This window comes from Thalassophryne amazonica, chromosome 3 (genome assembly GCF_902500255.1).
Source record: "Thalassophryne amazonica chromosome 3, fThaAma1.1, whole genome shotgun sequence".
NCBI classification, from domain to species: Eukaryota; Metazoa; Chordata; class Actinopteri; order Batrachoidiformes; family Batrachoididae; genus Thalassophryne; species Thalassophryne amazonica.
In genome coordinates, this window is record NC_047105.1 from 78,570,654 (window position 1) to 78,586,138 (window position 15,485).

At 45.9% G+C, this 15,485-nt stretch overlaps 1 protein-coding gene across 4 annotated transcripts in view; it reads right to left on the bottom strand.

Moving 5' to 3' along the window:
• rassf5 (Ras association domain family member 5) overlaps window positions 1–15,485 on the bottom strand; it is a 113,658-nt gene that overhangs the window by 26,447 nt on the left and 71,726 nt on the right. Inside the window, exon 1 of one of the 4 annotated variants that reach the window (XM_034166918.1) lies at window positions 12,316–13,459. The exons of the other annotated variants lie outside the window; for them this stretch is intronic. Within the exon in view, the coding sequence (XP_034022809.1) occupies window positions 12,316–12,462 (147 nt within the window). The 5' untranslated portion in view covers window positions 12,463–13,459. Of the gene's footprint in view, window positions 1–12,315; window positions 13,460–15,485 lie in introns of those variants that run through there. 4 annotated transcript variants of the gene reach the window in all.

Consider the following 15,485-nt stretch of genomic DNA (forward strand, 5'->3'; position numbering starts at 1 on the left):
CTAAACGAAAACGTCCCTTCATGGACAGCATGACGTCTCCTAACCGGGCAAAATATTGATGAAGTACCCGGATGTTAATGCATTTGCAATGGAGATCCGCGACTGGACACACTCAGAAAAATGCTCGCAAAATACGTGTTAAAATGCCATTTTGACCTGGATACCGAGCCAGTAAAATTAAATGACATTAAATTATGTCAGGAAAGTATTAAACTTACTCTGACACACACACACACACACACACACATTCTCAAATATTAGTGTTGAAAGTTACACGGATCTGCGCTGTTCAAGCTGCTGAGCTGAGGCGTCCTGCTGCTGCTGTTCAATGCAACGCGGCTCCTAAAACCATTACAATACATTTATATATATATTTTTATATATATTTTTACACAATTATCCTTTATTGACCGAGTTTCATTCATGAAGTCAGTGGTGTGGGTACACATCTCTATGTGTGGGTGTGACTGTGAGCGGCACAGCGCGGGTCATTATAATCTCATTATTTTAAGGTGCAAATTTAAAAAAATCCCCAGTCTTGTCAAACAATTTTAATCACTAACGACACGTATTTTAACTAGACATTGGTCTAGCAATGGAAAATATCAACTAGACATAAGTGAAGAGTTAATGGTCTGTGTCATCGGGCGACACAGGTACGGCAGGAGACATACAGCTGTTTATCATCCGAATATCACGGACAAAGTGAGAAGAAGAACCAAAACCACTTACTTATGGAAGGAAATATTGTCTCCCTTGTTCCCCCGTTTCTGGCTTTGCCAACATGCGCAGCTTTCCGGCATATTCCACCTGTTTCTTGAACTTCTATGCACGCAAATCACTAACTTGCCAGGAATTAAAATGGCGATCACGCCTCCTTGTCGGCACACGGCTCAGTGCTACTGCGCTCTCTAGTTCTTATATACAGCTCCATGATGGGCACTCACTTTGGAGCTGTATTACTTATATGTACAGAAGAATCCCCATCATTCACACTCCAGTATCACCAATATAGATACATAAAATTCATCCAAACGTATTCACAGCACTTCACTTTTCCACATTTTGTATGTTCCAAAATGGAGTAAATTCATTTTTCCCCCCTCAAAATTCTACTCACAACACCCCATAATGACAATGTAATAAAAGTTTTTTTTTTTTTGTAAATTCATTAAAAGCAAAATCCTACGAAATCATGTGTACAAAAGTGTTCACACCCTTTGCTCAATACTTTGTTGATGCACCTTTGGCAGCAATAACAGCCTCAAGTCTTCTTGAATATGATGGCACAAGCTTGGCTCACCTATCTTTAGGCAGTTTTACCCATTCCTCTTTGCAGCACCTCTTAAGTTCCATTAGGTTGGATGGGGAGCGTTGGTGCACAGCCATTTTCAGATCTCTCCAGAGATGTTCAATCAATCTGAGCTCTGGCTAGGTCACTTAAGGACATTCACAGAGTTGTCCTGAAGCCACTCCTTTGATATTTGGCTGTAATTGTCCTGCTAAAAGATGAACCATTGCTCCAGTCTGAGATCAAGAGTGCGCTGGAGCAGGTTTTCATCCAGGATGTCTCTGTACATTGCTGCATTCATCTTTCCCTCAATCCTCGCTAGTCTCCCAGTTCCTGCTGCTGAAAAACATCCAGACTAGGCATGTGGAGATTAATTGATACAAATCAGTATCTAGGTACAAATGTGTGCGATGTGAGTGCATCAATTCATTCAGTGTCCATCGATTCAACTGATGGTTGAAATTGGGATGGATCTGTCGCCGCCTGCTTGCATCGATTTCTTTCGATGCACATTGAACGCACCATGGATGGAAGCCAGAAAGCACATTTCTACCACAACACACATTATGACATCAATAGCCTTTTTGCTTAACGACTCCCTTATCGGTCCTTCAGTTCGGGAAACCGGAGCGGCCGTTGTTTTTAAAGGTGTTAATCGGGAAATGATGATTTCTCTATGTTGACTGCAAACTGCAGTAGGTTTGCTTGCAGCTTGAAGCAAAGAAACAGCGCTTCGACCTGCTGTTCACTGGTTCTCTGCTTCGCTTCCAACAGTAAGTCAGCAATTTCTATATCAACTCCTCTCAAAGCCATTTAAAGATGTCAATTGTGTTTCACCCTTGTGTTGATTAAAGTCACGAACTGGGACTCTTGCCTTGTTGTGGCCGTTCCACACTGAAGTTTTATGCGATGGTTCTCTGATGTGAGAACCACCCTGTGTGTAAAATGAATTTGTCAATAATAACCTCTGTTTTGTGGGACTAAGTGCACAGCTCCAAAGAACCGTGTAGATTTCAGTCTGAAATTTCAGAGTGAATCACCATTTTAAATCAAATGACACCTCTTTCCAAACATTATAATACAAACAATAAACTACAACCGACCTCAACCCCCCCCCCCCCCCCCACCAAAAAAAATGAGACATCCTCTGTTTCTTATGAATTACATCCTGACGTGCAGCGCAGCTGGCTGCAAGAACTCAGCTCACAGTCTATGGAGTTACATTTGTGTCATTAATATCTGAAAGGATATCTGAAATACTTTTGACAAAAACTACAAATTTTGTTCATTTCTATTTCTGCCCAGAGATCAAAAATCCAGTGACCAATTTCATATTTATTTTAGGGCTGGGCAACGTTAACGCACTAACGTTGCGTTAATTATTGAGGTCATTATCGCCGACAATTTTGTTCCTCCCCTTAACGCTGCGTTTTTTTTTTTTTGTTTGTTTGTTTTTTTAGCCTTATGACTGTTGCTCGTTGCCTTTTATTTTGAAAGCATCAGTCGGGGGCGAGCTTATGCTGCTGCTTCCTGCTGATAGCTGAGTTCACACAGAAAATGACAGATGGGCCTGGACCAAGGGCACCCCGACCTCTCCCTCCACTAGCAGAAACAATGGGGGCTGGTACCCCAAACACACCTCAAACGGAGAGAGGCCGGTGGCAGATGAAACTTGGCTATTATGAGCGTACTCTATCCAGGCCAGATGGTCACTCCAGGCCGTCGGGTGCGCGGAGGTCACGCAGCGGAGGGCCTGCTCCAGTTCCTGGTTCGTCCGCTCTGCCTGACCGTTCATCTGGGGGTGGTACCCAGACGAGAGACTGACGGTGGCCCCCAGTTCCCTGCAGAAACTCCTCCAGACCTGGGAGGAGAACTGAGGACCACGATCCGAGACAATGTCCGATGGAATCCCATGCAGACGCACGACATGGTGGACCAGGAGGTCTGCAGTCTCCTGGGCCGTCGGGAGCTTCGGGAGGGCCATGAAGTGGGCCGCCTTGGAGAACCGGTCCACTATCGTGAGGATGGAAGTCATGCCCTGGGACGGCGGGAGGCCCGTGACAAAGTCCAGGCCAATGTGAGACCAGGGGCGATGAGGCACGGGCAGAGGCTGGAGGAGGCCTTGGGCCTTGTGGTGGTCAGCTTTGCCCCTGGCACAGGTGGTGCAGGCCTGGACATACTCCCGGACGTCGGCTTCCATAGACGCCCACCAGAAGCGCTGCCGGACCACTGCCACGGTCCTTCGCACCCCTGGATGACAGGAGAGCTTGAAACCGTGACAGAAGTCAAGGACCGCAGCCCTGGCCTCTGCTGGGACGTACAATTTGTCCTTCGGACCTGTCCCCGGGTCCGGGCTCCGTGTCAGGGCCTCCCGGATGGTCTTCTCCACGTCCCAGGTAAGGGTGGCCACGACAGTGGACTCGGGGATGATGGTTTCAGGGGGGTCTTGACCTCCTCTTCATGCACCCGGGACAGGGCGTCAGATCGTTGGTTTTTTGTCCCGGGGCGGTAGGTGATCCGGAAGTCAAAACGCCCGAAGTACAGCGACCAGCGGGCTTGCCTGGGGTTCAGACGCTTCGCGGTCCGGATGTACTCCAGGTTCCGATGGTCTGTGAAAACCGTAAATGGTACCGATGCTCCCTCCAACAGGTGTCTCCACTCCTCAAGAGCCTCCTTCACCGCAAGAAGTTCCCGATTGCCGACGTCATAGTTCCGTTCAGCTGGGGTCAACCTGCGGGAAAAGTAGGTACATGGATGGAGAACCTTGTCAGACTCCCCGCTCTGGGATAGCACGGCTCCTATCCCTGAGTCAGAGGCGTCCACTTCAACTACGAACTGGCGATTGGGATCGGGCTGCATCAGAACCGGTGCAGTCGAGAACCGGCGTTTCAACTCCCTAAACGCGGCTTCGCACCGATCCGACCAGGTGAAGGGGACTTTTGTGGAGGTCAGGGCTGTCAGGGGGCTAACTACCTGACTGTAGCCCTTGATGAACCTCCGGTAGAAATTTGCAAAACCGAGGAACTGTTGTAGTTTCCTACGGTTTGTTGGTTGGGGCCAATCTCTCAGCGCCGCAACCTTGGCCGGATCAGGGGCGACGGAGTTGGAGGAGATTATGAACCCCAGGAAAGACAAAGAAGTGCGGTGGAACTCGCACTTCTCGCCCTTCACAAACAGCCGGTTCTCCAACAACCGCTGTAGGACCTGACGTACATGCTTGACATGGGTCTCAGGATTCGGAGAAAAGATGAGTATATCATCTAGATATACGAAGACAAACCGATGCAGGAAGTCCCGCAAGACGTCATTAACCAACGCTTGGAATGTCGCAGGCGCATTGGTGAGTCCGAACGGCATGACCAGGTACTCAAAGTGACCTAACGGGGTGTTAAATGCCGTCTTCCACTCGTCTCCCTCCCGGATCCGAACCAGGTGATAAGCATTCCTAAGATGCAATTTCGTGAAAATTTGGGCTCCATGCAGGGGCGTGAACACTGAATCCAACAGAGGTAACGGGTATCGGTTGCGAACCATGATCTCGTTCAGCCCTCTGTAATCAATGCACCCATCGGGGAGGTGGAGTTCAGTCTCCACTGATTCGCGTTCCGGACGTGAGAGGTTGTACAGCCTGCTGGACGGGTACTCAGCGCCCGGTAACAAATCAATGGCACAATCGTACGGACGGTGTGGGGGCAGCGTGAGTGCCAGATCCTTGCTGAAGATGTCAGCAAGGTCATGGTACTCGGCTGGCACCGCCGCCAGATTGGGGGGGACTAAAACCTCCTCCTTAGCTGTCACACCGGGTGGAACCGAGGATCCTAAACACTCCCGGTGGCAGGTTTCGCTCCACTGAACCACAACCCCAGACGGCCAATCAATCCGGGAATTGTGTTTTAACCCAAAATCACTCGGGAGGTAGAAGGTGTTACATAAAACACAATCTCCTCCCTGTGATTCCCAGACACAACCAATGTCACTGGCTGTGTCTGGTGTGTGATTAGTGGAAGAAGGGTGCCATCTAGTGCCCGCACCGACAATGGTGACGGTAAGGCCACTAGAGGGAGCCCAACCTCCTTTGCCCTCCTGCTGGCGCCTGTGCACCTCGCTCTTCCATTGGCTGTTCAAGCGACGGTTGACGCCCCTCGGGATCCATGATGCTGGCTGAGAAATCCTGTTGTGAAAGTGTCGTGACACAGACCCACAACAGGGGGCGTTAATGAACGGACAATGGATAAGCCAAAAAGTAACAATTTAATGTTGTGAATCGCACAACGAAGTACAGACAATAACAATATGGTGGAATGTCAATTATACACAAGGTGACGTGTGGGCAGGCTCGACGATAGAAGACGTCTGGCGAGAGAAGAGCCAGATCCCACACAGCTTCCACCACCAACGGATCTGAAGAACACCGGAGCCGCCAAGCCCTGCGCCCCAGGTGGCCACTGTCTTCAGCAGTCAGATCCAGTACTGTTGGCAGAGAACAGAGACAGTACTGATGAGTGTGAGTTCGCACACTCAGTAATCCCACAGTCAGTGTTTAGTTAGGAGGGAGCACCTCCACCTCCAATCACACACTCGTACAGCTCCTGTGAAACCACTTATCTGGTTTGGGGTGTGAGGCGAAGCCGTCGCAGTCCACACCAAACGCCAATACCGCAGATAAGGACACCGTTACAGGAAAACGGCTGCAAATGAGATCAGACTATTACACAAGGTCTTCAGATTCAGCAGAGAAGTTACCTGAATGGTAGCTGATTTCTCAGCGGGGAGGTGGAGTTGCAGTCCGGCCTTTATGGTGGTGGTGATGTGTAGTGGATGAGTGACAGCTGGTACGAATGATGAGTGACAGCTGTCACTCCTGGTCGCTCCGACGCCCTCTCGTGCTTGAAGCCCGCACTTCAAGCAGGGCGCCATCTTGTGGTGGTGGGCCAGCAGTACCTCCTCTTCAGCGGCCCACACAACACGGCAAGCCGCTTCTTAACCCCTCGCAAAGCCATTAAAATATCGTCAGTCACTTTTGTGTGGATTAAAGTCACTAACTGGGACTCTTGTCTTGTTGCTGTCAAGAAACGAGAATCGTCCTCCGTTCCGTTCACACAGCTCGAAACGCTGCGCGGATGAGACAGTCCGGTCGGAATTAATAACTTCAAAATGAATCGCCGCTTTAAATAAAATGAGACCTCTTTCCAAATGTAATACAGACAAGAAACTACAATCGACTAAAACGTTTTTTTTTTTCCTCCCAAAATGAAACGTGCTGTATTTTCTTTTCAAATTACATCCTGAAGTGAAGCACAGCAGCTGTAAGCTCAGCTCAGATATATGGAAACACATTCATGCCAATAATGTCTGAAAGGAAATGCTTTTGACAAAAACTACAGATTTTGTTTATTCCTATTTATGTCCAGAGATCAAGGATTCACCATGTAGAGTTCATTATGTACAAAGTTTAAGGATCCAGTGACCAAATTCATATTTATTTACTTTAAGACTCAATAAAATGTTCAATTTCAAGTCAATTTAATCGGCTTATAAAGTGCCAAATCACAACAAAATATAAATATACTAAAACAAATACATCACAATTGTACACATATCAAATTGTGGTATGTGTACAACTGTGACGTATTTGTTTTAGTACATTTAGTCATGGACATGAATATTGTTATTTTGATATGAGCAATGGACTCAGATACTACTACAGCATTGGTGTTGTTGGATCTCAGTGCTGCGTTTGACACAGTTGATCATCATATTCTACTTGATAGGCTAGAAAACTGTTTCGGGATTACTGGAACTGCTCTTGTGTGGCTGACGTCTTATCTGTCTGGTCGTTCCCATTGTGTTTTGTGCAATGACACTACCTCTGACTTTAAGGGCATGAAGTTCGGGGTTCTGCAGGGATCTGTTCTGGGTCCCCTGCTTTTTTCCCCTGTATATGGCACCCCTTGGGAACATTTTGTGGCGTTTCGGGGTTGCTTTTCATTGTTATGCTGATGATACTCAGTTGTATATGCCGATAGCTGCTGGAAATCCTGTCCACATAAAATCTTTACAGGACTGTCTTGCAGCAGTGAGAAGTTGGATGTCTAGCAACTTTCTACTTTTGAACTCTGATAAGACTGAAATGATGGTTCTTGGCCCAGCAAGACATCGGCACCAATTTGATCAGCTGGCGCTTAGCCTAGGTTCATGTGTTATACATCATACTGACAAAGTGAGGAACCTTGGGTCCTGCGTTGTCCTTTGACCTCCACATTAGGGACATTACGAGGACTGCTTTCTTTCATCTGAGAAATATAGCAAAGATTCGCCCCATCCTGTCTATGGCTGATGCTGAGACTCTGATTCACGCATTTGTCTCTTCTAGATTGGATTATTGTAATGCTTTATTCTCTGGCCTGCCGCAGTCTAGCATTCGAGGACTTCAGCTGGTGCAGAATGCTGCTGCCAGAATTTTGACACAAAGTAGAAGGTTTGACCACATTACTCCCATTCTGGCATCCCTTCATTGGCTACCGGTTTCTGCCAGATTGGATTTTAAAGTTTTATTGTTGGTTTATAAAACTGTTCATGGACTGGCGCCTTCCTACTTGGCGGACATGGGTTAAGCCCTACATACCTGCGAGGCCTTTGCGTTCGCAGGGTGCAGGGCTTCTGTGTGTTCCGAGGATGAACAAAAAGTCTGTGGGGTATAGAGCCTTCTCCTACCGTGGTCCGGCTCTTTGGAATGATCTACCTGCTGTTATTCGGCAGTCTGACACGGTGGAGATTTTTAAATCAAGACTGAAGACCCACTTTTTTAGACTGTCTTATCATTAATTTTTTAATCTGTTTGTGTTTGCTTTGTAATTTCTTTTTATTCTACTGTGTTTTATCTTTTAACTGTGCTTTTCTTGCTTTTAATTTTGACTTTAGATTAATTTGTGTTGTTGTGAATTATGTGAAGCGCCTTGGGGCGACTTTGTCGTGATTTGGCGCTATATAAATTAATAAATTGAATAAATTAAATTGAAATTGATATGAAACAGGATAACAAATGACCTGCCAGTCTTTTTATATTTGATTTCATTAGTGTGTTTCAGTTGAAATTTACATTTTCAAATTTATGCAATGTTCATTTACATTTTCAAATAAAACTGCTTTTAAGCGGCTTTTGAATTCATTTTTGGGTTTCACATATACCATGCGATTAATCATGATTAATCACAGAAAGTCATTGAGTCAATGCGATTAAGATTTTTTATGTTTGCCCACCCCTAATTTATTTACTTTAAGACTCAATAAAATGTTGTTGACATAGAAAACCTGTAAAGCCTACTTTTAGTACACAGAAAATTCAAAAGAGGTATTGATAAGGGAATCAATAATGAATCAGATCATTAAACGGAATCAATATCAATAAAATCTAATCAATAACCATCATTAATCATACTGCACCAAATCACACCGTATCGCATTGTGAGGAATTGAATTGAATTGCCATCAAATACTCAATTCATATCAGGAACAGGGGTGAATCGTATCGCATCATATCGTCTGTATCATCATGTATCACTATATGTATCCTATCGTTGGTAGTGTATGTATCGAATGTATGTATCGAATGTATGTATGTATCGAATCATTGTCAGTGATGAGATTCACATGCCTAATCCCCACAGCATGATGCTGCCACCACCATGCATCACTGTAGGGATGGTGTCTGGTTTCCTCCAAACATGACACCTGGCATTCACGCCAAAGTGTTCAATCTTTGTCTCATCAGACCAGAGAATTTTGTTTCTCATGGTCTGAGAGTCCTTCAGGTGCCTTTTGGCAAACTCCAGGTGGGCTGCCATGTTCCTTTTACTGAGGAGTGGCTTCCATCTGGCCACTCTACTGCACAGGCCTGATTGGTGGATTGCTGCAGAGATGTTTGTCCTTCTTAAGGGGTCTCCTCTCTCCACAAAGGAATGCTGGAGCTCTGACAGAGTGACTATCGGGTTCTTGGTAACCTCGCTGACTAAGGCCCTTCTCCCACAATCACTCAGTTTAGACAGGCAGCCAGCTCTAGGAAGAGTCCTGGTGGATCTTAAGCCCCGTTTACATACGAGGTCTGTCAATAAAGTGTAGGTCCTTTTTTATTTTTTCAAAAACTATATGGATTTCATTCATATGTTTTTACGTCAGACATGCTTGAACCCTCGTGCGCATGCGTGAGCTTTTCCACGCCTGTCGGTGACGTCATTCGGCTGTGAGCACTCCTTGTGGGAGGAGTCGTCCAACCCCTCGTTGGAATTCCTTTGTCTGAGAAATTGCTGAGAGACTGGCGCTTTGTTTGATCAAAATTTTTTCTAAACCTGTGAGACACATCGAAGTGGACACGGTTCGAAAAATTAAGCTGGTTTTCAGTGAAAATTTTAATGGCTGATGAGAGATTTTGAGGTGATACTGTCGCTTTAAGGACTTCCCACGGTGCGAGACGCAGCGGCTGTGAGCCGACGCTGCAATCCGTCCGCACGTCTTTCATTAAAAAAATCTCCTTTAACAGTGGAATATCCGGATAAAATGCTGAAACCGACTTCTTCTGAAACTTCTCTGTTCTCTCACGACGTCCTGGATCAATAGAGCCTGAAATGTGGAGGTTTTCAGCTTGAAACAGGCTGACGACGGCGCCTGAGAGCGCTGCGCGACGTCTCGCACCGTGGGAAGTCCTTAAAGCGACAGTATCACCTCAAAATCTCTCATCAGCCGTTAAAATTTTCACTGAAAACCAGCTTAATTTTTCGAACCGTGTCCACTTCGATGTGTCTCACAGGTTTAGAAAAAATTTTGATCAAACAAAGCGCCAGTCTCTCAGCAACTTCTCAGACAAAGGAATTCCGACGAGGGGCTGGACGACTCCTCCCACAAGGAGTGCTCACAGGCGAATGACATCACCGACAGGCGTGAAAAACTCACGCATGCGCATGAGGGTTGAAGCATGTCTGACGTAAAAACATATGAATGAAATCCATATAGTTTTTGAAAAAAATAAAAAGGACCTATACTTTATTGACAGATCTCGTATAGACGGTAAGAGCTCCCGGAAGCATCCCGGAAGAGTTTTTGGCCGTCTTAAGGATCACACGGCGTTGTTAATGCCGGCAGTAGGGGGCGTGGTTTAGTTCCAGATTTACTGGGAATCGTCGAAAAAATTATTCAAGATATAGAATAATTCCGGGAGCGCTCCCGGAGAATTCGCGTGACGACGGAGACAACGGCGTTTGATACTTTTTAATCGCCGTTTCATCCTGCCCCTTCCTGTAGTGCCGCAGTTTACACTGCCATAATTGGCGGCCGGCATTGTATCCCTATCCAACGGCATGTAAAACGGCGATAGAGCCCACATCGGCGTCCTCAAAGGCATTTTAACCGGGGACAGAGGCAGACAAAACGGCGGCGCTAGCGGACAGTACGCCGTTCTAAACGCCATCTTCCGGTTAACGGCGTCCCAAACAGCCGATAGGCGGCGGTCAGTATAAAAACGCTAGCGCGCTGTATGCAGGCCTCTCACTCGCGGCCAGCTCCAGATATTTTTGCAGAGAAGCTCCAGTATGCCTCCTAAAAGAAAATTGGCAGTGGCAAGGACTTACCAAGAGGTCTGGTTAAGAAGCAGAGGGAGGCCTGTGGTGGAGACGGAGCAACACGTTGAGGAGGGGAAAAAGGAAGGAGAAGAAAAGGCTGAGAGATGAGCTCCCTCCCCCTGCAGTGACAGCTGCTTCAGCCTATTATACTCTGGGGGCGGTGCCTATATGCAAAAGTTCCTGGAGTAACGCATGATTTGCCTGGATAAATCCAGCGGTACACAGGGCATTATCGGCGGCAGCAGAACACCGTCATTCTCACACGCATCTTAACCTGCGATTGTAAAGGATAGAACTGGGTATTAACCCCCATTGCCTGACGTGTGCCGGATGCTACGGCGTCAAAACCCCACTTTAGTCGGCGGATTTAGCAGCGTTTTATCCGCGTATTTGCGGCTAGTACAGCGCTCAAAACGCCGGCAAAATGCTCCTCCCCTTTCCACCGCGAAAACAGCCGGAACTACCGCGAACTTCGGTCTACGTACTACCCGCCGACAAAACCGTCTATGTGTAACCTGGGCTTTATGTTCCGAACTCATTTATAGATGACGGAGTCCACTGCTCAATGAGACCTTCAAAGCAGTAGAAATGTTTCTTTATCCATCCCCAGATTTGTGCCATTGAGACAATCCTTTGTCAGAGGTCTACAGACAATTCCTTTGACTTCATTCTTGGTTTGTGCTCTGACGTGCACTGTCAACTGTGGGACTTTATATGTAGACAGCTGTGTGTCTTTCCAAATCATGTCTAATCAACTGAATTGGTGGACTCCAATTAATCTATAGAAACATCTCAAGGATTATCAGTGGAAACAGGATGCACCTGAACTCGATTTTGAACTTTGTGGCAAAGGCTGTGAATACCTACGTACATGTGATTTCTTAATTTGTTTGTTTTTTAATTTTTAATAAATTTGAAAAAAAATCTAAAAAAAAAACAAACAAAGACCTTTTTCACACTGTCATTATGGGGTATTGTGTGCAGAATTTTGAGGGAAAAAATTAATTTCATCCATTTTGGAATAAGGCTGTAACATAACAGAATGTGGAAAATGTGAAGCGCTGTGAATACTTTCTGGATGCACTGTAGATAATTAGATAGATGGAGTCTGGAGGTATCAAGATGGCACTGAACAAGGCTGACAGGAGAAGATCAATTCTGCACAACCAGTTTGTTACAGTACGCCTTCTGCTCCTGTGTCACACACATACTACTTGAGGCCTACAATGACATGCAAGGACAACACAACTTCCTCTGCACACTTCTGCTTTTTGGCAGCATATTCTTTATATAAGTGACTGGCTGTTACCCAGCTCAAACAAAAACTCAGACCTCCTGAGTCCGCCACAAACTCACTTAACAATCAGAGTCTACTCTGTCTGTTTCATCGATACCTAAAGGTCTTAACTGTACCTTGGCTGCTCGCTTTGGCTTGTGGAAGAACGAGGTCTTGGCTGTGAAGAAAGAGAAGTCTTCGCTTTCTTCATCCAGGCTGCAGTACCCGCTGCTCATGCTGTTACTGCTGGTCATGGAGGGGGTCGGCACTGTATTGACAGTCATGGAGAGGTCAAGAGCCGGCCTCTGGTACGAGCACAGCACCACAGTTCCACAGTGACAGTTTGAGGTAGTGCTGACTTAGCTTGAAACACGAGGCAGATGTAATAAACTGCCGCAGTCTGAGCCCGAATGTATCTAACCGTCCATTACTCATTCAGGAAAAGGCAGCATTCCTCTGCTGGTGCATCCACCTGTAGGGGTGAGGACAGGGTGAGGCAGGTGACCTGGACTCAGCGCTTGGCACGCCACCAGACAGGGGACCAGGAAATCCTAGAGCGAGCACAAGCGTGTCACTTCCTCCTGTGGTTGTGTGTGTGTGTCTGTGTGCGTATGAGCTAATGGCGGGACCACACACAGGCACGCTCCATATGTGCACCTGGTCATTTGCAAGTCAACGCACATGCGTGTACACACTGGTGCACCGTGTGTTTCACACAAGCACGCTGGTGTCATGGAGTTGGTTTACAACTTGGTTTCAAATTAGCCATGCTCACCTGGGAGCACCTGTGTCATAGCAGCAAACGTGCACACAGGTATGCACGCATTATCATATCCTCCTCTTCTACGTCTCAGCGCTAAGACGCACAGCCAGCACTGGAACACAACTGATGGTTCACTTTAGAGAGTTCCGATTGTGAAAGCTAAATTATGCCAGCGTTTATGTGAGTGAGCATCCAACTGTCGCTGGAGTCCAGAGCAGAGTGTCAGAAAATCTTGTATCCACTGCATCGAACCATTCCCCGACTTGTACTCCTCCTATCCTGTTTTCCTCCCTCTCTTCTTCTCTTTGTTGCTTTGGCAGCACTGTCGGAGTTACAGATGCCTCCCTCTCGGCGTCTCTCTTCGTCACTCTCCCCCTCTCTATACAGTGTATCTTTGCGTCTGCTTTACTACCTCACGCTTTTGCAGCCTTGCGCAGCCATCTGTGGTTGAGTGTGTTATCAGCCTTCAAGCTCTCTGCTGAACCACATATACCCTCCCCCTTCTCCCTCATTCTCTCTTTTCCTGCAAACTACTGCACTCTGCAGAGCATAGCCACTTCCTCTTAGCAGCTAAAGACAGAGAGACAGAGAGAGAGAGAGAGAGACAGAGAGAGAGAGATGCTACAGAAGAGCAGCACATTTGCATTTCAGAAAGATCCAGACGAGTTAGTCAGAAAAATGGTTGTTAAATTTCCACCCTGACAAGTGTAAGGTCAGGAACTTAGAAAATCCCTGGAGGAATGATTTGTTTTTGCTTTAACTCCAGCGACATCCTAGGACAAGTGAAAAGGATTTCAGAGGGTTTATTGATAAGAAATAAAAATAAAAACCCTGTTTTCAGAACAGATATCAATGCCAGAGCAAATAACATGAATCAAATCATGGGAGCAAAATGAGGCTCATTTGAATATCTAGAAGAAACCTTCAAAACCTTCCACCCTGTCTGTCTGGACACTGGACACATCCAAGTCTCGGCTGTTGTCTGTCGTTTGTTGTGATTGTTTTTTTGTTTTTGTTATGACTGTTTTTCTGTGCTATGGGTTTTTTTTTTTGCTCTCCAGTGGTGCTACAGGAGTTCAACACAGCAGCAATGGAGGTTTTTCTTTTCCCATTTCTTTCCTTGTGTGTGCTTTTATATGTGTTCATGTACCGGACCGGCTTATGTGTGTTGTTGTTTGTTAAGTGTGTCATGAGGCCGGTCAAGGTTTGCTCAGCCCTGCTCGTGACCTAGGGCAGGGATATACATCTGGAGCTGGGTCCCCGGGCGCCAAAAAAGGCGACCTCTGCTCCTAACTGGCAATTAGGATGGGTAAAAATGCAGTAAGCACATTTCATTGTGCAGGGAACATGTTCCTATGTGCATATGACAATAAACTTCTTTTGAATCCTTTGAATCCTTGAAAATGCTATTTAAGGGGCTGATTCGTCTTCATCTCAAATATGCAGCTCCAGTATGGATGGCCATGTACAGGAAGGACATCGTGATAATTGAGAACGTGTAACGTCGGGCAACAAGACTTATCCCGTCAATGAAAGGACTTGATGATTGGGAAGTTGGGGTTACCCACACTTCACTGTCGTCGACTAAGGGGAGACATGTTCAAAACATATAAGCAGAGGCGGTTTCTCTGAGACTACAAGGGAGGCTCAGCTTCGCCTAAAATGTCAAAAAATTAATGGTCAAATATGTACAGTGTGTTATCATTTCACTGACTACAAATGCGTGAGAACACGTTCATCTTGAAGAGGAGTTCATTCAGAATCAGCTACTTATCACAAATCGATTGACTCTATTTTGTTAACTTCTCATAAATCTTTTTTCTCATATGGTCTGTGGTCAATGCATTTTCCTGTAGAAGCCGAGCATTCGTTCACTTCAATGGGACTGCCTGGAAAGGTTTTTCATTGCCATGAAATGCAAAGGTCATTGGATAAAACCACAATTTTGTCCTGCCCCTGGACTCCGAGCATCTCTGGGGGTGAATTTACCTGTGGGCGGGCCTGGATGCTGGAGTTCTGCACAATGATTGGATGATCAGTCGAAAGACTGAATCCCGTTTTGATTGACAGCTATAGGAATGAGAATTAGTTTGCACATTTTTGCATATTTATGCGTTTTAAAATTTATACCAAAGTGTTTTGCGTCCTCTATAAATCAGTCTGTTTTAAAGGCGCACAGAGAAGCACAATGGATTAGATATTATGTCAGAAGATCTTGGTGAGTTACTCTCTACTTCGTTCTTCAGTAAGTGTTTAAAACTCGTCGCATGTTAATTAACATCCCAGTTCACAACACAACATCAAAGTATTCATAATTATAAGACTATCCGGGCATATGTGGTAATAATTAGTGGTTGGTGATGTATTTTATTCATGAAAATTAGTGACAGAGAAACCGAAGCGTATTGAAACACTGAATCAATATGAAGCAATGGTTCAGTGTTTTGAAGCTTTACTACAATTACATATGGCGACATCTGCTGGCCAATCTTTAAAATCACATTTGCATGGAACAATGTCAGGAAACAGGCTCTGTTATATAAG